At 39.5% G+C, this 24821-nt stretch overlaps 1 protein-coding gene across 5 annotated transcripts; it reads left to right on the plus strand.

Annotated features, from left to right (window-relative positions):
- Nucleotides 1-24190, plus strand: LYRM7 (LYR motif containing 7). Of its 5 annotated transcripts, none has more exons than XM_040580750.1 (7): nucleotides 30-87; nucleotides 1766-2046; nucleotides 3095-3167; nucleotides 3791-3861; nucleotides 14160-14262; nucleotides 17766-17853; nucleotides 19392-24190. In XM_040580750.1, exons 2-6 carry the CDS (start codon nucleotides 2008-2010, stop codon nucleotides 17849-17851), a joined length of 372 nt encoding a protein of 123 aa, XP_040436684.1. In that variant the 5' UTR covers nucleotides 30-87; nucleotides 1766-2007; the 3' UTR covers nucleotides 17852-17853; nucleotides 19392-24190. The 5 variants fall into 5 exon arrangements, 3 of the variants coding, with proteins under 3 accessions (XP_040436686.1, XP_040436684.1, XP_040436685.1); XM_040580751.1 differs by lacking the exon at nucleotides 19392-24190 and having other exon boundaries at nucleotides 1766-1857; nucleotides 1937-2046; nucleotides 17766-19383; XR_005825735.1 differs by lacking the exons at nucleotides 17766-17853; nucleotides 19392-24190 and adding exons at nucleotides 6968-7049; nucleotides 7561-7685 and having other exon boundaries at nucleotides 32-87; nucleotides 14160-14483.
- Nucleotides 24191-24821: the final 631 nt, after the last annotated feature.

Raw genomic sequence — 24821 nt, forward strand, 5'->3', positions numbered from 1 at the left:
GCTTCCCGTCGTCACTTCCCCCTCCGCCGCTACCCCCCTCCGCCGGACCGGAAAAGGACGGCGGTCGCCATGGCGAGCCGCGCGCGGGTGAGCGCCGGTGGGGAGAGGGCGCCAGCGGCCGCCGCTGCCTCCGAGGGGGCGCTTGGCTGCTGCGGCCCCATCCTGGCCTGAGGCAGGCGCGGCGGGGTAGGGGTCTCCCCGGTACCCGGGGGTAGCCTCGAGTGAACTGGAGCCGGGGCTGGTGGAAGGGTCGGGGAGGGCCCGTGGGGTCGGGCCGGTGTGAGGCGGCGGCGGCGGAGGGAGAGGCCTCCCTGTCCTTCCCCCGGGTGGCCTGCGCCCCGCTTGAGGCCGGGAGTCGCTGGTGCGCTACTGGAGCCCCGCAGGCGGCGAGGGAAAGGCCGCCGGCTGTGGGCCGTTACCGCCGTGCCCGCCGCCGCGGGGTTCGCGGTCCCTCGTGCCGCTCGGTGCCCGGCGCGCTGACATCGGTGGCACCAAGGGAGCGTGCCGTGTGCCCCCATCGGTTTGCGGCCTTCGGCTGTAAATAGCAGGCAGACACAAATTACAGACTTAAAAGTGAGTTTTCCCTTATATGTCGCTGGAGGGTAGGAACTTTTTTCCTAGGTAGCCTGTATAGCATCAGCAGGCAGAGGCTTTCAGGGCAGGAAGGACACAAAACTAGCTAACAGAAAGTGGGGGTTTGCATGCAGAGGCCGTTGTGGAAAAAAGAAACTGAGAGTTGACAGTCAGAGATTAAATCAAGATAGTAGATTGTGATGGGAGATGAAGACAAGCAAAGACAAAAGAATTATTTAAGCCTTTCATCATTACAGCCCTGTTTCAGAAGTGTTCTGAAGCCTGGTGTTAGGGGTACTAGTGCTCTGAGGTATTAAGGGAGTTCTGTGTTTTATTAGGTGACTGTAGAAATCTGTGACTCAAAGAAATCTGTGCATTAATGTATCTTGCTTCAAAGTCATCTAATACAGCTACTCAGTGGTTAGTGTAGTGAAGCACTTTCCAGGAGGGCTTTTAGAAGTAGGCAAATAGCAGGGGAAGATGCCTGAAAATTGTTGATCAAAGAGTTCAGAAGAACTGTAAAACACTTCTTCAAGTTTCACGATACATGTCTGATTCAAAACCATTTATATTAACTTTACTATTTGCCAAGATGGCAAAAAATATTACAGGATAGACATTTCAGGATGCCCCATCCAAATAATTTAGTCAAATCCTTTAAAATACATCTGCAGAAAACATTTTTTTGTTAGTCTTCAGTTCTGTCTGTTAACTTCCCACAGATTCAGCCATCTGGAGAATACAGCAGTTGAAAGCAACAGGGTTCTGTTCAGTTGCTAATTATTAAGGACACAGACACTCCAAAGGAGTTACCGTAGTCCATGTTCTCTTTTATATGTCTCTGCTTAGATTGATTTAACTGTCAAGTTGCATACGAATTCTTGTAAAAGTGACAGAAGTTTTTTAGTTGAACAATATGAGCCTCTTACACAGTCAGGAATGCACTAGTTTGTCCTCTGTTGAGAAAGATCTGTAACGCAGTAACATATACTCAACAGGATGCTGGATTATAGATTACATTAGAAATTATGATGTGGTCTAATCCATGTGATGAAGTGAGATTTCAATTTTTTTATGTTTGTAAATTGTCCTTTAAAGAAGCAGTACTGAACTGGAAAGTTGCCTGTTCCTACTGTTCTATGTCTTATTCCTCATCCTAAAAACTGTTTTTTTTGTGTGTGTGCACTTCTAGATGAATTATCTCAAAGTGTGGCCAGATGACCGGCTGAATGGAGGTTGAGAGTTCAGCTTGAAAATCCAAAATTGTGTTGGCAACTGTTGGAAGTAATAGCTTTCAGAGAAGCTTACTGTTTTTCTCTCTCTACCACCCTCAGATTTAAAGCAAAGGCAACATTTTTTTCAGGGCCCTGCCAGGACATTTTAAATGGCCTTTTGCTTCTAGGGGACAGCCTTGTTTATATCTCTAGCTCACAGATGCAGAGCATGCTAATAAAGAAGGTGGTTATCTCTCAGGTACAGCCTTCTGTTTCCTCTGTGTCCAAGAATTTTATTATTAACTATGAGAAAACAATTAACAGTTATCATGGAGTACCTGGACTTGTGCCTTCCAGAGATGCCAAAACACACTAGAAAGTACTAGAAATAACTTGAAAAGGTCTCTTGTTTCCAAGATTATTATTTTTTTGGTGCTTCTCAGATATTCTTGTCGCTTTCTGACAAACACCAAAGTGTGATAAGGACTTGAGGATTTTTGTAATTCATTATAGTCTGTATGAATAAACAGCCAAAACCATATGACTGTGAGTTGTGATTCTTAGGAGTTTTGCTTCACGTACATCCTTGGGTGTGTCATCGCTACACTGTAAATCTTAGTTTTTTGAATGTTGGGCTTTACTGAAGTTTTTATTTGCTGATCTAGCAGTTATATTTAGGGAAGGACTTTGCTTTGTGTTGGTTTTGCCACATTGCCTGTAGAAGGTTATGCCCAGGTATTATACAGAGACATGAAAAATAATTGTTGAATTAGCTAATACACAGTCTGAGATCCTTCTGAAATTAACTTTTCTCACAGTGGCTTACACACATTCTTACACAAGTATAAGAATATTTTAGCCATTTATATTTCCATGTTTTTTTCATAATTGGAGAACATCCAGTGATCTACCCTTGAATAGTCCCTTCAGTTGGCTTGACTTTTAGAGTGATTCCTCTTCTGTTGGGTTTATTTGGTATTGGCACAATAAGTGTGTTTGCATCAATATGTTTTTCAGGATTATATTCCTGTCATGCCAAATGATGATTTAGGAGTGTAGTGCTAGTACTCTCTAGCATCTTAGATTAATTTTAAACATCTAGAACTGTAGGATTCTGATTTTTCTTACATCTGATTTGGTTGCAGGTTACTTGACTGGGAATTGAGGTAGCGTAGCTTAGATACTGATTCTGTACTGAATGGAAAGAACATGAGAGATCAACCAGAACATTTTTAATTGTAACATGTTCATTTTAACCAAGAATCCTGGTAGCAAACAAGGTAATTCTATTGATGTTGTATTGACAGGTTTTGAAGCTTTTTAAATTACTACACAGGACCCGACAAGAAGTTTTTAAACATGATACCAGAGCTCTTGAAGGTGAGATACTTTTCTGTGTAATGCATGCTTACCTATCTTTCTGTGGGACTTTCTTCTCTGAATACACAGAAGGAGAATTCTTAACATAATCTTCCTTTAAATTATTCTTTTCCACGTTTTAAAAATAGTCATTGGGAAAACTTGTGTGTCCATAAACAGACATCCTTTAATTTGAAAGAAAAAAATGGTTGTTGGACTCAAGGAGATTCAAGACATATTTCCTAAGAAAACATCTCTTCTGGGAATTTTTTTGTCCCGCCTCCTGCTTTTTTTTTAACTTCAGTCCAGCCAAAGCATGTTTAACTGTACTGAGCATGTGAGTTGATTCTCTTCATGGACAACTGCTCCTCAGGGAGTAAATACTGCTTTTTTAGTAAACAAACTTTTAATAGTGGCCTCTGTATGTTATTTTTAAAGCTCAGACTGCTAGATAGGTAATTACATTTTATTGCTGTATCAGTCAACTTAAAATATGACATCACCTGAATTCCATAGAAATCTTATATTAAAATACTTCAGACAGCGTGAACTAGGAGGGTGCTATAAAGGACTTAGAATTCTGAGCTTTAAGGCAGTGACAAAGACATGCAGGTTTTTTGTCCACACTTCTTTTTTTTATTTAGCTGCAAGGCAAAAGATAAACGAAGAATTCAAAAATAACCAAGATGAGACGTCTGAAGAGAAGATAAAAGAGGTACTTCTTGTTTTCATTGTTTTTTTCCCACTTTGCATAAGAAAACTTGTATAGGAGCTTTTTTACTTAAAGGATTCGTAAACCAATGTAAGTACTTATTGAGACACTGTGAGGGCCAGGTGAGTTTGAAAAGGCTTTTAAATGGATCTTTCTTTATAAATATATTGATACTTTCATTGGTATTAATAGTATGCTATAGAATTTTGCGTGTACAAAAATACACAGGGAGGAAGTGTCTTCTGTTAGTTCAGTGTGCTTATGTTGAAACATAATAAAATTATGGGAAAAAAAGGTTTATGTTGCTATTCTTACGTAAATATTTTGTATACTTTGCCCATAATGCCTGTCTGATCTGTGGTTAAGTTTACCTGGTCTTTTTGTATAGATGAGCACAGAAAGATACAGAGAAATTAAACAATCTGCTCAGTAACTCGCAGACTTGAGAAGTTATTTTGATTCCTGATGGCAAATGAAGCAGCATCTTTTGTGGGAGGCAAAAAACAGTCAAATGATCATGACTATTGGAATATAGAGATATGAATTATACTACTGGGGTTTTTTGCTGCTTCTTCCCTCATGCTGCATTAAAAGGAGTAGAAACACTCTGTTAACTCACTGTGTAAGTTACCTTTGCTCAGTTGTCATTTTAAGACTTTTTACTGAGACATTTTTCTAAAACTTACTGAGGCCTGAAATGAAACTTCTGTATTTTTGGTGGTTTTAGTTCTTAACATCCATACAGAGTTAATAATTCAGTCCTTGTCATTCAGCCTTTTAACAGACTGTCTTTATGTTGTCATTGGGCACTAGTTGGAAGAAAGTGCCTCCATCTGTCCTTTATAGAAATACATCTAAACCTTTGCATCATACCTTTCACTGGACAGTGAAATAAATAGTTCTGAGCCTTTAGTTAGGACTTTCTAGCATTTCTGCTTGTTATCAGGCCCCTATAGTAATATTTCTGTGTTTGTGTTTCCAGTGTCTGATCTGTTAAATTGTATGTTCTTTTTGTTACAGAGATGTACAGGAAGAATACTTGTCATATATTTTTAAATCTACACTTGTTTGGAAATGGCAACCTACAAAATACACATACAGCTTTTTAATCCTGGTTAGTTGATATCTTGATGAAATGTGTCAGTGGAAGAAATTCTAGACTTCCATCACAACTACAGAATCCTAGAACACCATAGAAGCCGTCATATTTATTATATTACACATATACATATACTGAAAAGTCTTGTATGCAGGGGAACTGAATCATGTGATATGCAGGACCTGTGAGAATTCAGGTACTTGCTTGCATAAACGTGGGGATGTTAGTGTTTTGCTTTGGACAGCAGCTAAAAGATGGATATTCACCAACCAAATGTGCATTATTTTGTCAGAATAGAAAGCTGCAGTGTCTTCTAATATGACATCAAGGAACTTAGTTACGTAGTAACCTAAGGAGGTAGGAGTGACTATCTGCAGTATTATAATACATGATGTGGCACGTAAATCTACTGTGGCATTTTGGTTCAGATCAGGAGTGCGCTTCTGAAGTTACCTTGGTTATCTTCACTTCTGTAGTCTGGCTTGTTTTGTGAAGCAACCTCAGAGCAAACGGCAGGATTCCTATAAGATGAATATGAAGTGGAAGGTGTGCTTCAGGAGCGTGCAGCCTAGCTGCTAGTGGGAATTCAGTAGGGGAAACTGGAGAATACCTAGTCCAGATTCTTAAAAGGGAAAGGGAGGAGAAATCCAGTGTAGATGTCAAGTCTTGAGCTTTAACTCTTGCAAAGATCCACTTCTGCTTGTACACACTATTTCCTAGTGTAAGCCTGTCTCCTGAAGTGTCTCACTTGTGCAAAATAATTTATTTCTGACACAGGTATTGTTATCCCTAATCTAGGTTCTTCACCAGTATGTGAAAGACAATCCATGCAAAGACTCGAGATACTTGTTTATGGCATGTCTGTGCAGAATAGGTGCTTGGTGGTAAATCCACAGAGCTACCACACATCTTTATATATAGTTGAACATTTTATATGCTTTGAACAATTTTTTACAATTAGGTTTATTCACAAATTCGTATTCTTTGGTTCTTATGAGCCTCCTCTCCATTTAAAGGTACAGCATTTTTATTTTTTTTTTACCGGCATTTGCTGTGAGGAGGGGGCTTTGTTAGTAGGGGGCTTTCTTTGCTCTGGGATGGATCTTTTAGTATGCTAATTAGGATAGTTCACACATAGCTCTTGTGATTTTCTGTTTGGTCTCATTAACCATTTGGTTCTTCTTGAGCTTACTTTGTTAATTCTTAGTTTGACATAGATTATTTTTCCCAAGGCCATGTCTTGTTAACTGTTTGCAAGGGTTAAGTAACATCCTCTGTTTATCAAATTCTTTCTTGTTTTTCATTATAGATATTTACATATTTTTTTTCTTTCTTTAGAGTAATTAATTCTTAGATCAGTATCATGCAAAGAAGTATTAGGCTTCTCTTAACTGCTCAGCAAAACTAGCAATGGGTGCTTCTGCTTATCCTCTTAATAAGGGAAGGAATTCTAGGCCTTTTTCAAATATTAATACCTCTGCTAATCTTCAGGTAGTGCCTTCTTCCTGTACTGCTTTTCTGTAATACCTCAGTATTCTATATTCTTGTCATGTTTTGCCTTCATTTTTATCTCCTTATTTCAAGAGCAGGAATGTGAAAACAACCAGATTGCCCTTTTCCTAAGGGTTGTCAGATGTTACGGATGCATTCACCAGTGTCTGATCATCGGGAACTAGTTACTTGTTTTGCTAGTTGCATTTTACCTCATTTGTTTACAGTTTTAATTGGGTTTATAATTGGGTTTATAGACTTCACATTGCTGTGTATTATGAGCAGAAGTTTCCTTCCTCATGCTGTATGTCAAGGTAGCTTATATATCAACCTGTAACTTACGCCAGGATCCCCCAAAGAAAAGGTATGTATAGATAGTGCGTTACTAACTGAATAATAGAACTGACTGACCTTGTTATTTGAATGCCTGTCTAGTATGGAGAATACTTTCAGGAATAATTACATATTAATTTGAATTACTCTGTGTTGTTGGTGTTTTTTTTTTACCCCTTTTACTAGCTTCTGAAAATAGCTTCAGATGTTGAAGTGATTCTCAGAACTTCTGTTATTCAGGCAGTTCACACGGATTCTGACAGAATAGGTGAGTAAAGCTGCATGCTAAAAGAGGTTTAAAAATGTTGTAGTTCAGTAAATAAATGTAGGACTTGAAACTACGTAAAGGAGTAGAGAGGCCAAAAGTCTATGTGTCATTTCTCTGCCCAGACACTTAATTTAAGCCTGTTGACTAATGTCACTGCCTAGGAGAGGTGGAGGTTTCAAAGGTATGAAGTTTCTATGTAAATATTTTGAAATATGGAGGCTGGTAGGAAAGAGGCAGCACCTGTATTTAGTGCCCTCGTTGAGAGAAAGAAGTTACAATTTGATACCGTAACTATTAGAACTAACAGCAATTTGGTAGCAAATCAGCGTGCATGTACTGGCTACTCAGTCAGTGTATGTCTAAATGTAGTAGCCAACAGTATCTGTACATGCTTGCTCTACCAAATAGGTAGAGGAGAACCAGCAAATGCAGTATGTGTGCTGTCCGTAGAATAGCTTTTTCTTTGCGAATTGAATGTTCTTTTCCAAAACCTTCTTCTGACAATTTTAAGTTTCAGATTATGCCTTGGAAGATTTGTGACACAATGATGACCTTGATGCAAAGCCTATCAAATTCTGGAATTTTGGTTCTCAATTTAGAAGTGCTTTTGTCTTACAGTCTAACACAAGAGCTATAGTAAGTTCAGCATACAACTGTGTGGTAGAGGATAGGAGAAATCTTCAGCAATGTATATTATTTCCTTTCACTTCTGTTTATTGGTGTCTGTAAAGTTTTGTAGCTGTTTTCAGTTTTAGATTAGGTAAAACACTTAACTTTAGAACAGCTGTTATAATCAAGGCCAAAGATAGGTCTAGACTAGTGTCAAGTCTTCCACAGTGATCCTAGGCAGATGACAGCAGAAGGGTAGGAATAGAACAAGTGAACTTTCACACCTTCCAGCTGTTCACACCTGCTTCCTGTGCTAGGGAAAGTTTCTGGTTTTGTTGTCCTCAGTGTGTTTCTCTTTCATGAAATTGTTCCTGTCAAGCAGTGCAAATGTCTTGCATCTAAAAACCTTCGACAAATAATTTATTCTGTTTTTTATGAAGAATCACATACCATAGTTTTGAATCTAGTTCTACTCTTCAATTACTATCCATTTTCACCAAGCTCTTGATGAGTTTTTAAGTCCCTTATTTGCACCATCCCCCCCCTTCCCCCCCCCCCCCTCTTATGGAACAGCTTTTCTGTGAAACAACAGGTGAGTGCCTGTGATCATTCTGTTGCTATTCTTTACATCTTTTTCAATTCTACTATTATCTCTTTTAAGATGATTAAGAACTTGCTCAATCAGAGCTGATAGAAGTCACCAACCTATGGGCAGCCAGGCATTTATACGCAAAATAATGGCACAGCGATGTTTTCTGTTGCGACGGAGGGAAGACACAGTCACTCAATATGAGTGATCAGCAGACTTCATTTATTGTCCCTTACAGTCACCTTTTATGCCTTGTTATAATTAGCTCATACGTATTACAAAAGTTAAGCTCATTATTGTGGTTAGTTGCCTAAATATCAAGCCCACCCCTAGTTTCTCTTCTGTAGTTATCTGTTCCCACCTGCAACATTCTTTTCCCACCGCGATCTTGCTGTTATTGTGTAACAAGAACAGCCAAAGACAGTGTATTTTTGCTTTACTTCAGATCAGCTGAGAGCGATGTGCATTTTTGTCCAGCCGGCTGGACTATGTCTATGTGAACTTTTTCAGCTAGCCAGTTACCCACAGTTTTCTTTTTCATTCTCCATTGATTTCCTTGTCATTCCTCATTCTAAATTTCATTTTTGACTGCTGTGTGTACATACATTTATTTTTACAAAATTGTGTTGTATTCATTACACTCATCTGAATGGTCCTAGTCAGTTTAGAACCTGTCACATTCTTTGTGAAGCTAGTATTTTTTTTTTTACTTATGTGTATTGCACATCTCTACATGTAATTTTACTGGTTACTTAGTCAAATCTTAAGCTTGTCCTACAATTTTGATAGTAAGCTGTTTTCTTAAAGAACCTGTTCAGGATGGTATCATTAAAAAAATGTTCTTTTCTGGGTTACTTATAAGTATGTTGAACAACACAGATGCCAACAAAAATACCTGTAGAGCTCTACTTTTGACATCCCTCCATTGGGAGACCTGTTCATTCATTTTTCACTTCCTTCATTTTAACCAGTGACTTACCCACGCAAGAACTTCTGTCATAATAAGGTTGTTATTTTCTTAAAAGCTTTTGCTGAGGGGCTTTTGGGAATGTAAGCATGTTGTGGCAGCCCCCCCAGGAGCTATTCAAAGAACTCCAGCAGGGACTGTGAGTCAGAACGTCCCTTGCAAAGGCCATGTGAATTCATGTTCAGATACTAATTTGTATTCTATTATTCTGTGGGTGTGTAGGGATGGGTTTAGGACAGCCAAAGCCCACCTGGAGTTGATCTTGGCAAGGAATGTGAAGGACAGCAAGAACTATTTCTATAGGCATATCAGCAGCTGAAGGAAGAGGAGGGAAAATGTGGGCCCACAGCTTAGGGCGGTGGACCTGGTAACAAAGGACTCCGAAGAGTCTGAGGCACTTGGTACTTTCTTCTTGGTACCTCAGTCTTCACTGCTAAGGTTTGCCTTCAGGAATTCTGGGTCTCACACCATTGGGAATGTCTGGAACGAGGATGACAGGCTTGGTAGAGGAGAAAAAAAGGCTAGGGAACATTTGAACAGATGTTCAAATGGGGGTTTGATGATGGGGAATACACAAATCATTGGGACCTGATGTGATGCACTTGTGGGTGGTGAGGAAGCTGGCTGATGTCATTGCAAGGCCACGCTCAATTATCTTTGAAATGTCATGTTGATTAGGGGAGTTGTGTGAGGACTGGAAGAAAGCAAACGTCACTCCTCTTTTCAAGAAGGGCAAGAGAGCCTCACTGTGATCCATGGGAAGATGGGTGACCCAATGCTGGAAGCTGTTTCCAAATGTTGTAAGAACAGAATGGGGACTGAGAACAGTCAGCAAGGATTTGCGAAGGGGAGATCTTCTCTGACCAATCTGCTACTCTTAGTGAAGTGACTTGACTCAGCGAACAAGGGGAGAGTAGTAGTGATTGTTTTAACTGTAGCAGAGCTTTAGGGCTTTAAAATATCCATAAACAAAAAGTGATAGAATTGCCCTCACCTAATTTTACAGACTTCTAAGAGAAGTGGTGTCTTTGAGGTTTGTGTATCTAGAGTCTAGTATTGGCCAGGAAAACTTTTGTCCTGCAGCAAAAATCTGGAGTGTATTCAGGGTGCGTTTGAATGCTTATGAATGCGAAGGATGTCATTACACAGTCTTTTGCCCATTCTTTGTTTTTCTTTTTTTTTTCTGCATCTGTTGTGGATAGGTCTAAGCCTTGCTTCTCACTCTGATTTTACTGCAGTAAGAATAACACAATAATCTTGAAACAGCCATGACAGTTAAGAGCTGTCTGTTTTGTGTATGTATTTGGAATATATATTGAAGTGAGAAACACTTAGTTTTGATAATGTAGGGAATCACCAGTTAAAAGATAAGGAATTATTAGAAAAGAAAACCAGAGCATCGTGATAGAAGCTCACAGAATAAGAAAGAGCAGTATAAAAAACATATAGAATGGATAGATATTTTTACTTGTCCTGATATAATGAAAATATAAGGAACGTTTAGTGAAGTTGGAATTTTCACTCAAAGCTAGCACCAAAAAAATGCACTTTTATTTTACACAACAAGTAATCCTTAAAGGTCATGGCAATGAATAATCTTTGTGGCTGGGAGCATGGTCTTACTCAAAATACAAAAAAGCAGAACAAACTTAATGCTTAGCCTGAAAGAGTAAAAGCAAATCTCCGTACAGAAGGAATATACAGACCTTTATACCATGGTAAATTGATTAGTAACAGAACATTATTCCTAAGTGCTGTTGTTTGAGCAGGCTTCTAGTGTGTGTGTCTTCCTGAGAATCCAGCTTTTTTTAGTCAGGTGGCACTCTGGATAGGCAAATCTGATATAGCTCTTACTGTATCATTGTCACTGGTAGCACAGGGTACGCCATTCAAAAATTCCTGAAACCAGAAATAAAGTTTTTAGGGAATTGAAATAATTGTCACCGTGTTTTGATAGTAGCTTGTGCTGAATAGCATGGTCAGTGCACCGTGTGAAATTGTGCCTACATATGGGTGTGGTTTCCACTGCTGCTCCATTTTGTTGAGTCTTGCCCTACTGTTTCCATCTTACCTTGTACAGAAAAGTTGTCTGAGATTGGGAAGGGGAAAAATGTTGGAAGTGGGACTTCAACTTGAGTTGAATGAATCTGTGGCTAGGTGGTGTTGTGATTTAGCCCTAGGCGACGGGCTCACACAGCCCACTTGCTCACTCCCACCACAGTGAGATGGAGGAATTGGGAAGGGTAAAAGAGAGAAAACTCATGGGTTGAGATAAAACCAGTTTAACAATAAAGCAAAAGCTGTGTGTGCAGGCAAAGCAAAGTAAGGAATTCATTCATTACTCCCTGTTGGCAGGCAGGTGTTAGAGCCATCCTCAGGAAAGCAGGGCTCCATCACATCTAACAGTTACTTGGGAAGATAAATACCAGCCCTGCAAATGCCCTCCTTCTTTCTCCTAGCTTTTATTGCTGAGCACCATGTCAAATGGTATGGAATATCCTTTTGGTCAGTTGGGGTCAGCTGTCCCATCTGTGTCCCCTCCAAACGTCTTGTGCATGTATATGATTAGCACCTAGCAGCCAGTTTCTGGTGGGAAGTGTGTTGCAGGAAATACCTGTATAGGTATATGATCTGCTTAGGTAGCACTTGAATGGGTATTCAATTCCAGTACAGCTTTGATTAAGGAAGTTTAGCAGAACAAATCAACCTTTTTGATCCTTAATTTTTATGCTCTGTGGTAATTTACAGTGCTAATAGAATTACCATTAGCTCCCTTGTTACTTTTATGGTATCATCTTACGTTAAATGAGAGGCTTAGGACAGATCTATTTAAAAAAAAAAAAAAAAAGTGGCGGTGGAAGTGCAGCCCTAAGGTGGCTGCTTGAGTTGCTGTTTGTTGGCAAATAAAAAATAAGCACCTCAAGTTGAAGAGTTTACTTTTCATAGTGCTTCATCTTAGGTGCTATGTGTTTGTTTTGGAAACTTTGTTAGGTAAAGGTTTTCTTTGCTTTCATAGAAGGTATACTGACCTATTTTGAAAAGAGTTGTAAAATACTTACATTGGCCTGTATTTAAATTTTCATTCCAAGCCATTGCCCCACTCCTCTGCCCCTCCCTTCCCCCCCCCCAAAAAAAAAAAAACAAAAAACCAAACCTATGAAATTGGTGTGATCAGTTGCTTGGTTGTATGAAAGAAGAGCAAGGGTGGGGTGAGGAGAAACTATGTGAAATGTTTCAGAAACATATTGCTGCAGCTAGTTTTCTTAAGTGAGTTAGTATCAGAATCTTTTGACTCTTAACTTTTTGTATTATAGCTGACTATACAATGTAGCTACACCTGGTGTGTTTTTCTTTTTTCTCAATCCTGAATCTCTAAAATAACTATTTAGTAACTGAAAAGAAAAAGCCAAAGACTTGTCTTAGTGAGAACAGATATTGGTAAGGGGGACATTTTCCCTAATCAAATGAAATTATTCTGTGCTGTTATAGAAACACTGCACAGGGCAATGTTATTCTCTAAAAGGAATTTGAGATTCAGTGGTGTATAGTCATGTTGGGATTCACTGGTAAATATTTAAAAAAAGAAATTAGGCAGAGGGTTTCTTATTAAAGAGAAGAAAATTTCAATTAGGAGCTTGTTAGTCACATTAGACAGTCTTTCTGATTTTTTTTTTATTTCCATAAATGTTTCAGTCTGAGGTGCGTTACTCAGTAGTATACAAATATCTTGGTTCTTTCCACTTTAATTTCAGATTAAGCTGGTAGAAGTAGAGCCTACATTTCAGTAATAAACCACACATGCAGTTATGTTCTGATTATTTTGATTTGGTGTGTTGGCAGTGTATGTTAAAAACTTAGCTTTGAAAAGGAAGGTTAAAAATTCTTTCAATCTTTCTTTGTTTGGACTTCTGATTTTTAATAGTTTATATCCAGTTTTGTTTTTCTTTGGTATTTCTATTTCGTGTACCTATTACAGGTGTGTAGATTAACATGTTCTGCCATAAATTTACTCCCGAGTATTTTATCTAAGAGAAATGCAATTGAAATTTCACTTAAAGCCCTTAGAAATTTACTAAATTCATCAGTATCAGTACCGAGATGCAGAAGGAACACGCCTAGAAAGAAATGCATTTTCTTTATTATAAGATATGGGGTATCAGTGCACTTTGGACAGAATGTTACTCATTGCACACATATGCACACAAACACACAGTTTTACAGGTTTACCTCAACTTTTGCAGCTATCTGACCTAGTCAGAGTGCAGCATTATGATTTCAGGTGTTGTGCTTTAGTTTTTGCAGCTGGAGCAAATCCACCACATTGCAACTTCTTCCTTTCATGAAGAAAAGACAAGCTGATTTCTGAAGAGCTAGATGGCAAGAACTTAAGAGTTAAGAATAGGTTAAAATGGTGTATAATTAGACAAACCCCAACACATTGCACTTCTGTGATGATAATAGCAGCTACCAATTTCATTTGATATTTTCTTTTCCTGCTGGCCTTTAAAATAGAATTGACAAGATGAATCTAACAGATCATATTCCAGGATGCTGGGGGAGAGGACTAAGTCACATTTAATATTTATTGTTGTATGTTGAAGTAAACGTAATCTGACTCAGGCATGATAAAATTAGCATTCTCTCCCTTGCTAGAAGTTACTGCAACACTTTACTATTTTTAATGGATTCTTAATGCTATTAAAGTATTGTCAGTGCTCTTAAAAGGAAAAAGTAGAAGGCAATATTCTGACAAACAGAAAGTTAAAATATTAATATAATTTTGTCTTGGGTAGGTATCATACTGCTGCTTGTATGCTTACCAGAAATTCAGATTCTCATTTTAGTAACCTGACTTTTTTGTTTGTAGATGTAAGAACAACTTTAGAATTTTAAATACTATTTTCCATAACATTATATTCCTTCAGTTTTTTTTTTTCTTTTACAGTGCTTGTACCCAGGAAAGACCTGCTACAAGACAACACTCCTTACTTTGATAAACCAACAAAAAAGCATGAATCCTGAGAAAAATATGCCACTCTCCCCAGAAGGTTAATATCCTGTAATGAGATCTCTGAAAACCAATAGTGAATACCTGTTTTAAAGCTAAATTTAAGAACAGTTTAATATTGTTACCAGAAAAACGGAGGCTGAAACCAAGTCACCTATTTTACTGTATGCTGTGATACCATCATGCACTTCTGTCAAAGAAACTAATACTTCCATGGAAACTCAAGACGCACAGTCTTAAAAATAAGTTCTTTTAAAAATACACTGCTGAATTGTGTTACTTCAGCCAGAAATGTTTTTAATTATGGCAGACATCAGACAGAGCTTGTTTCCTAGTGTCCTGGATAGAGTTAATTTTCTTAGTAGCTGGTGCAGTTTGGTGGTTTGGATCTGATGTGAGAACAACGCTGACAGCACAGGGATGGTTTTGGTTGTTGCTGGGTGATGTTTATACCAAGTCAAGGACTTTTCAGTTTCTCAGGCCCTGCCAGCGAGAGGGCTGGAGGGGCACAGGACATATGGAGGGGACACAGCCAGGACAGCTGACCTGAAGTAGCCAATGGGATATTCCATACCATATGATGTCATGCTGAGTGTATAAACTGGGGGAAAAAGAAGGAAGGGGGGGATGTTCAGAGTGATGCCATTTGTCTTCCCAAATAACTGTGATGGAGCCCGGCTTTCCTGGAGATGGCTGAACACCTGCCTGCCAATAGAAAGAAGTGAATGAATTCCTTGTTTTGCTTTGCTTGTGTGTGTGGCTTTTGCTTTACCTATTAAACTGTCTTTACCTCAAACCAAGGATTTTCTTCCTTTTACTCTTCTGATCCTCTCTTCCACCCCACTGTGGGGGCAGTGAGAGAGCGGCTGTGTGGTGCTTATTCGTCAGCTGGGGTTAAACGGTGACACCTAGCAGTCTGGAGTTTTTCAAAACTATGCAAATTAAAATGCAGTTCTTAATCTTGTTAATATTTATTTATAATTTTTTGTGTTGTCAATCATATGCTGCTTTGAAGTAATTAAAAAACATCTTGTGGCACCTACCATTAAATTTAAGCTTTGAATCAAAAGCATGATTTCTGAAGTTTTCATAATTGTACACCAATATGCTGTGATTGAGAGAGTTCTTAAGGTTTATATGAATAAATTATTCAGGTTTTAATGATGGTAGAGTGAGTGTAGTGTTTTTCTTCTCCACACCTTTGAACAAACAGGAACGGCAGGGTTTGAGTTCTTAGTTGACAGCAGAATAAGACAACCCAGCCATAACCTAACCTAAAGACACTGGTTTAGATCGTATGGTTTATGAATTTCAGGTTTTAGTTTTATCTTGTGATTATACGAGTGACTTACTGAGGCGTTCTACAAAGAAAAGAGGCATGTTGCTTAGTTACAAGTGATCTGACTTGCCTGGGGTAAATTTGTGGTAAGTTTAGTTACTAGGCCCTTATCACTTGCATTGTTTTAAAGGACACTTACTTGTGTCTTGAGGAATTCATCACAATGATCTGTTCACTTCCATTTTAATGGGAACCAGATACAGTGACAGCGATACATAGAATCTTCTCAGTGAGATCAGTTACAGGCGCCATACAAGGATCTAAATAGCTCACACAGGAGTGAGGTAGCCCAGTCGTACCTTTCAGCTCTACTCGAGGTCCCAGTGATCCTGTTTTTTTTTTTTAACAAGCCTCCAAGATACCAATATTGCATATCTGTGTAGGTTTTGACATGGCGTCACTGATTAAAATGGAAAACTAGCGCCTGCGTCCAGTTTTCCTCACACAGCAAGTCAGTGCAGCCAGTACTGCTTTAAAGCTGTTGCTCCTGGCCGCCGCGGGCAGGGCAGCCAGCAGCAAGTCCACGGTCGGTAAGCCTCTTTCAATCGCAGTCATTCCCTGTGTTGTAGCTAGAAGGCAGCCAGCCGGTGGTGCGAAATGGAATGAAATAAGTACTGTTCTTGCTGTTTGTGGCGCTCTTAGTGGCTCCACTACAGAACAAACGTGTAGGGGTTGGGCTGTTCTAGGCCTTTTGTGTTGGTTACTTCCCCAAGGACAAGGCATATTCTGTGCCTGGTTTCCCATCCCCCTGCAGTCTGCCTACATTGACTTCTTTCCCATAAGGAGCATGAGACAGGGGTGTGCAAGGGCAAGAAAGTAGAATGTAGTTGCAGCTGTAAAGAGAAAACATGACCTCAAGTAAAATGATTCATTATTTTTGCTTTAAACAGAGGTCTGGCAATGACAAATTGTACAACTATTAAGGTATTCCCACGGCACGCTGGAACTGGGGGCAATGCATCTCCGTAGATCCGTTGCCTTAGGCAGTGGGATTAGGGTATTAGTGATGTTATCCTTCAGATGTTTTTTGTAGAACTGAGGCCGAGTGGGTCTTCACTCTTGGTAGTGATGAAAAATAGTATTGCCTGTTACTGTGCAAAATACATCCTGAAAGATACAGTAATGTCAACAGTAGGTGGCGGTCTTTTGTGTGATGTTTGAGGAAACCACACGTGGAGGAATATTTTCATGTGACTATTGCTTTGGTATTCTGCTGTCATGTGTTTTAGGTTTTTATTTTTAACAAGGATTAACATGTTAAGAGACAGATAGTGTGGAAATGTCAATTTACAGGATTAGGCTTGGGATTTGTCAGGCATTTTGTGAGCTTCATCTTACCTATAACTTAGAATAATCAGATAATATAGAATGAGTCACCTGAATAGCATACACAACTGCTGAAAATAAAGGACCTGATAAAAATATGATGGTAGAATTTAACAGCCTTCCAAACAATTCCTGTTACACTCCTGTGCAGTATGTTTGTGGTCTGTGCACTAACATTCTATGTCCCAGCTGTGTGCATTCCAGGGCAGCAAAGACAAACTGAATTTTGCAGGGCTGAGATGAGGAAAATTAAGTTGATAGGCAAAAGACTACTAATGTAGGAGACTGACAGGCATGTTCATTGCTCTTGTTTCAATGTGTTCTTCAGTAGAAATCCAGGAGGGTATCCAGGATAAACAGGGATCCAAATAGGGAATTGAGCCTAAGAGTATCTCAGAGTTGGTACTGTTTGGGCCCAGCAGGTGTTTGCTTTCTGTAAATTTAACTTGCCAGCCTTGAAAGACTCTCATAAAACTGCTTAGTGAGCAGCTGGTAATTAAAGATTTCTCAGAACGCTGTGCTAGTTGATGGTAGTGGCTGTTCTTCTTCCCCTTATTCCATGTATACCTGTTGGTTTGTGTTCCAGTACCGACTTATCTCCTCAGCTTCCATTTCCGTTTTACTCTGAGTATGAATCTGTTCTGGATACTGATGGCTTTGTGCTTATATATATATCTTTAATTAATTAATAATAAATAATATTTAAATGACAGGAACTGTTGTTGCATTCCTTCTGCAAAGTTTGAAGTGTTAGCTGAAACTGTTGAAAACATTACAGGAGCTTTCACAAAATTATTTGGGAGGTGAAAATGTTGATTACAGAAAGGGTAATTTAATAGGCTTACAGTAACATGATTCAATCACCTTAAACTTTTCAGGTTTACTGGAACTGCAGAATTTTAGAGCAGACAAGTATGCCTTTCTTCCAGAGTACACATCATCAGTCTCAAAAGATAAACCTTAAAGGTAATAGTTCTCTGAACTGTAGTTTGACTATGTCTTCCATCAAAAAAATCTGTTGAAATCTTCTGTGGGCAGGCAGGAAATTCTGTTGAAAAGGGCTCACTGATTGCTTAGATGTACTACAATTCAGCTGCTATAGCTGAGATCAGTATGCTGTAACCACTGTGTGTTGCTCTCTGGAGGTGTCTTCATGATCTGTACAGATACAGATACAGAAACAGCTAGTAGTTTGGTATTTAAAAGACAAGTTCCAGGTCTACTTGAGGTAGTTATATGCTTACACAGAACTTGGTAGAACAGATGTTAACTCTGTGATTACACATAAGAAAATTCTAAACACTTCAGCTTTTGACAGCATCTACCGGGGATGAAGTGTTAACTTTCTGTACACTGTAGCTTTAATGAAAGCATTAAATACACCCAAGGAATATTTCCTGTTTAAATACTAAGTTTTGGGTTTGTTCTAAACACCTTTCCCTCTTCCTGATTTAATGGTTTCAAATACAAGGTTTCTTCAGGTTTTTTATGTAAATAATAGGTGAGGAGAAAATTGAAGCATGGTATTGGTACCTTTGCAATAGGCATAGATAAAACAGAAGTGATAGATTTCATCTAGTTGATTTTCTTTGCGTGGGTAGGGTTTGTGTTGAAATCTTTGGTCTTCAGGTGAAACAAAGTGGCTTTTCTAATTTAGCAGGGCCAAATTAATCCTCTTTGCTGTTCCTGTGCACTTTGTTAAAGGAAGCATTTAGTTGCTATATTTATAGGAAGTGCTGTTGTACACCACAAAGTGACTCCACAAGAGTTGGTCTGGAAGTAGCATTAAAAGTTTAATTTGGAAAAGTGGTTGGTACCTTCCCCAAGGTGCCGAGTTCTCGGGCAGGTTTTATGGTAATACGAGATCAACAAACCTGTGGCAACTTCAGTGACTAAATGTAGTATTAGCATTTATTCTTTCTCTTATAGGTCATGCCAGCTGAAGGAGCTGAACTAGTCTGAATGCTGCATAGCATCAGCAGGCCTGTTTGTATGATACTGGATCTGTACATAAAGTAATTGAGCTTCCAGTACTGGCAGTTCTTTACACTTCCTTTACAAAAGGGGAAAAAAAATATTGACAATTGAAAACTAAAAATAAAGGCTGACCAGCTTACAGGAAGAGCTGAATCCTAGTACTTCCTTGCCTTAGATAACTCTTTCCAAACAACTTGCAACAATTTAATCCTAAACTCTGGAGTTTGATGGGCTGTCAATTCTTTGATCTTTAGCTTTATGGGAAATTAATTATTGAACACAAAGCACAAATTGCAACATGATTTCAGTATTAAGGCTGGTATTTTACAGCTATAAAGGAACTCTACTAGAAGTCCAGTTAATCTTTGCAGGTACAGTGTATGTTGTTTGTACGGGGTCAATCTGTGGTGTAGACATACAGATCTCTCTAATTCTGTTGAAAGACTTCACTATTGAAGCTTTTCTGATAGCTTTATTCAGTTTTTTAAAAATTTAGCTTTCCTGTGACTTTTTATTTCTGCTAGCAGGAATAAACCAGAGGGGAGGAAAAGAGAGGAAGGGTGCATCTTTATACTTTGATAAATAGCAGTAAGTTTAAATCATTTCCTTTTTTTATAAGTAAGTATTTCCATTTAGTTATCACTTCACTAATCCAGTTTCCATCAAACACAGAAGTAAAAGCATCTACTTTTCAAATTATGTTTTCCTTTTTCTTGCAGTATGTGCTTCAGCTTTCCTTCTCATCTACCCAGAAGGCTATGGCTTGACGTCAAAATTAGTCAGGATTAAATAAATGGTCTGTAGAACTGGGAGGGAGGATGGCATTCTCTGCATCATGCCATAAAAATTGGAACAGTTCTACTGTTCTACTGTTTCACCTGCTGCTGTAGTAGCAGCAGCCCTGCTCTCCGAGGTCAGAAGCTATGTGCAAATGTTGATCTGGTTACTCCTGAACTGCCCTTTACAGCTGAAAGACATCTCCGTAGCTGAGCATGGGAATTTTGTTACTGTGTTCTCTGTGCGGTACAGCTATAGTAGTGGAAACAGGCAGTGACCCGTAAGTGCAGTTCTGCACTTTTCCCAGTCAGTTTGTAAAGGAAAAAATTAAAAGGTCATTGCAAAGCTTCCTTCCCTTTCCAAGTGTATTTAAGATCTTTGGTCCATTGCTGTCCACCTGCAGATGAGCCAGCACTGATGTTTCTGTGTAGATCTTTATCAGTCCATTCACACACTTTCTGTTTGGAAGGGCTGCTGTCCTCTGCTTCAGATTTCCTCCTGACATTTGCAGAGGTACAGCCTGAAGTCTGTTTTCTTGGAGGATTTTTGGACACTCAGCACAAACTTGGCCCATGTTTTTAAAAGCCACAAGTGCTTTTATTGAGAAGGAGCAAAACTGCACTTTTCACAGTTAGCTGTGTCTAGCTATGTCACAACACAAAGAATACGGCTTTCAGACTGTGATCCCTTCGGATATGATTTCAAAGGCTACATACATAGTAAAATTTCCGTAGCAGTTTGGCCAACATGTTATACTGGATCATCGGGGAAGAATCTCCTATATAACACCATAGCACTGCGAAAGGGCAAAGAAGGAGCCGTTACCTAGCTGGAAATAGTCCCTGAAGGAATTTCCCTTTAATTTTAAGAACATGGCAGATTTTTTTGGTCACTAGTATTTAATTGTGCCTGTGGTTTTCTCAATAAATTTCCTCTGAACATGCTTTGTGGAAATAAAAGCAGACAAGTGGTCTCACTGGACCCTGCAGTGTTGTCCAGTAGTAGCTGAGATGAGGCTGGCTCCTGTCAAACTGATAAATGAAATCAAATGAATGAGCATATGAATGAGGAGGAAAGCTTTTAAATTCATAGAAGGAAGAGTGAATCAAATAAAGGACAACTTCTGCACTAGTGGAACAAAAATGTCAATGTACTTAATGGTTATTGAAACATTTTCCCAGTATAAATAAATGTCAGATTTTCATTATTTATAGTCTGCAGTGCAGACTGAAGGCGAAAGGAAGACTGATGATATGTGGACTGAAGAGGAACAGAAAATTGAATACAGATATAATAAAGGCAAATATTTTTTTTTAATTTGCAGTTGATTATGCTTCATTGTAGTTATAATTAGGACTGCAGCATATGCAAAAATAACTTCTTTGAACAGGAAGATTTATCAGTTATCTGATTTGCAGCCATTTTTCTGTATAATTCTGCCTAAGTTTTTGCTTTATTTCAGTGTATTCAGTGGGACTTAAATAAGTACTCAGCTGCAATGACTTGCAGAGATTTCTGTCTGTATTTTTATCCCTTACAGAGAATGAAGGAAGATAATTGCCCCTATAAGGAAACTGTAAAAGTATGAAATGTTATAGTGAGGATTATATAAGAACTTCAAATATACCCATACTACTTTCTGATAATGTTGTAAATATGCCCACATGAGGTGTTAAGCTCACAGTTTCTCACAATTTAATCAAAATACGGAATTAAACAGATTATAAGCATGTTAGGTACGAGAAAATGAAACATAGCGATTCAAGGTAACAATACAAATACTTTTTTTAAAAGAACAGAAAAAAGGTCTCTAGAAATAGTGAGGTTCATTTTGCAATGCCTCTGGTGTGTGTTTAGAGAAGAAACCATGGAGGAAGGCCTCAGGCAGGTGGAACTGTGGCAAGTACATTCCTCAGCACTGCTTTGCTTTAGCTACTATGTGAAAGACAAAATTTTGGGAATTTATGACTCCCACGAACAAAATACCTGGGACAGAGTTGGAAAGGGTGCATTACCTGCCTTTGTCAGATGGGAAACATGTTGCAATGCACCAGTTACATCCAATGGTGAATCCCACTTCACAGCATGCTGTTTACTGTACTTTCCTTTACAACAGATTTGTAGTTTGAATTTCTGCTTTAAGATGCATGCTGGGATTTTTTTCACTGTCCTTTAACCACATATCAATGAATGTTTGAAACTAGAAACACTTAAAATGGAGGAAAACCATGCAAATGCTGGCACACACATTCTGTCATCATTTCAGGGCAGACGACCCCAAATATGCAAGGGAAAAGGAGTGCAAAAAAAAACCCAACCCCAAATCAGGGAACAAAGTACGCAACATTATTTCTGTGATCAAGACATCCAGTAAATCTTGCTACATATTTCATCACCTTGCTTTTATACAGTTCCATTTATTTAAAACATAATTTTCTGACAGATTAGGTAGTTACCTAGAATAATGTATTCAAATAGACAGTAATTCAAACCACAGAAGCTGTCAGATGATCTCTCAGGGACTTCTCCTAAGTGCTATTCCCTCTGCTCCATGTCAAAGAAAGGAAATAAATACGGAAAACTGAAACAGTAAAGAAAAAAAAAAAGCACAAATGCCTCTGAACTAAACTGCCTGCAACATCTGGCACAGCTTTGAAACTGAAATCCTGTTGAATCCTAGAAGAGCAACCTCTGTGGAAGTAACGAGACAGTATGTTTTAGCAATAGGAAAAGAAGTGTTACGAATTCTGTTCTTTTATCGATTATTTAGAGGACAGTTTCATATCTGGAAATCACTAGGCATTACTAAAAAGAGGTGGAAAAAGTTAGAGCAATATCCATTGAAACAGATAAAGAAAGAATGTTTTATATTCATTCCAGTGTGAAGTTAGGAGAAACTAAGATTAGCTAAATGGTAATCTCCAAGGAAGTACCTATATACATAAGGAAATTAAGAGGAATGAGCTGTAGTTCTGGCTGGTGTAAAATAGTGTACTTTAACAATATGGCTATCTTTCAAATGTATGCCCCCAGGAGTTAAAGTAAGGCTGGGATGATTTGACAGCCTGTAACGGGCTAAGAGGAAGTGGAGAAAATATAGGCTGAATATCAAGAAGAGCATGAAGTGCCACTTTCACTGATGTCATTTAGGGTCTGCCCAGGATCTTCTCTTAGCAAAGTATTGCCTCCAGAAAAGGACACCCTTTTTATTAGATGTTTGAAGTCTCACCTCTGACAATACTAAAGCATGTGCAGTAGACACATGAGAATGAGTAGGAATGAGGACTCAGCTGGGTGCTGGGAAAACAATGAGTTGTACCAGCTGTATTATATGTATGTTAAAGTAATTTAGAAACAATGTGCTCAACCACATCGAAGGCAGCGGAAGCTGAAAGGGAACGAGATTCTTACACTTAACAGAAAATTAGGAGACAAGGTGAGAGTACAAAAAGAGATGTGTTGTGCTTGGTTTGGTGGTCTGTACAGCAGAAAGTCTTCCTGCTAGATCACTTAAGATGAAAATTGTGTGAGCAGCTAGTTGGGGTTTTTTTGTCTTAATAGTTTATGTATGAACATTGTGCATTTGACTTCTCCTGCCTGTGTGTGGTGCATTGACTCTGGCCACAGCTGGGTGCCTACAAGAGCTGCTCTGTCTCTCTTCAGCTGGACAGGGAAGAGAAAATATAACAGAAGGCTTATGGATTAAGATAAGGACAGGGAGATCACTCAGCAGTTACCATCATGGGCAAAACAGACTCAGCCTGGGGAAATTAGTTTTTTTACCGGTCAAATCAGAGTGAGATAATGAGAAATAAACCCAAATCTTAAAACACTTTCCCCCTGTCTCTCTCTTCCTGGGCTGAACTTCACTCCCCATTTCTCTACCTCCTCCCCCCCAGCAGCAACAGGGAATGCGGGTTCTGGTCAGTTCATCACACACTGTCTCTGCTGCTTCTTTCTCCTCAGAGGCTGGGTTCCTCACACTCATCCCCTGCTCCAACATGGGTCCCTCCCACGAGGTGCAGCCCTTCAGGAACAGACTGCTCCAGCGTGGGTTCTCAACAGGGTCACACGTCCTGCCAGCAAACCTGCTCCTGCCTGGGCTCCCCTCTCCATGGGTCCACAGGTCCTGACAGGAGCCTGCTCTAGCGTGGGATCTCCACCAGGTCACAGCTTCCTTCAGGCACATCCACCTGCTCCATTCCTGCTCCATCCAGGGATCCTGCATGGGCTGCAGGGGGTATCTGTTCCACCATTAACCTCCATGGGCTGCAGGGGGACAGCCTGCCTCACCATGGTCTTTGTCACAGGCTGCAGGGGAATCTCTGCTCCAGCACATGGAGCACCTCCTTCCCCTCCTTCTGCACTGACCTGGATGTCTGGAGTAGTTTACTCACACATTCTGATTCCTCTCCTCCAGCTGCAGTTGCGCAGCAGCAGTTTTTCCACCTTCTTCAATACGTTGTCCCAGAGGCGCTACCACCATCACTGATGGGCTCAGCCTTGGCCAGCGGTGGGTCCATCTTGGAGCCGGCTGGCACTGGCTCTGTCAGACATGGGGGAAGCTTCTGGCATCTCCTCACAGAAGCCACCCCTGTAGCTCCCCTGCTACTAAAACTGTGCCACACAAACCCAATACGATGTGCCCTTCAGGAAGTCTCTGCAGAGCCAATTTGACAGATGTTGTCAAGTACTAACTGTTAACACTGTATTAGCACGGGTATTATTTAATGCTTACCCAGCAGATGGATTCTGAATATTCTACTCCTGAAAAGAATCATCTATAAATCATTTGAAGGGACTCTGCTGACATTTCCACCAAGTTAAATGTGCAGAAACTCAATCCCACTTGAGTCAGTGGAAGTGCTCCGCATGTTTTGGGTTCTTTTAACAGCTATTCCAGGATTGTGAGCAGTGTCTAGGAAGTGTGAAGTTCTGGTTCTGTTTACCTGCACAGTGTTGGCTCAAGCAAACTCTGACTTGGCTACAATAATCAGAGCAGTCTCAGCCAAGGTACAGAAAACGTCTTTTTCTCAGTCTTTACTTTCTGTTGGCCATCTCTGTCTTGATTGTCTTCTCTCAAGACTTTTGTTATTATCTTGCTGGCTGAGAACCAAAGTGTTCCTTTTTTGCCCATATACAGGGACTGATGCCAACCATAGGCCAGATATCTCAGATGA

This window comes from Falco naumanni, chromosome Z (genome assembly GCF_017639655.2).
Source record: "Falco naumanni isolate bFalNau1 chromosome Z, bFalNau1.pat, whole genome shotgun sequence".
In the NCBI taxonomy this organism is placed as follows: domain Eukaryota; kingdom Metazoa; phylum Chordata; class Aves; order Falconiformes; family Falconidae; genus Falco; species Falco naumanni.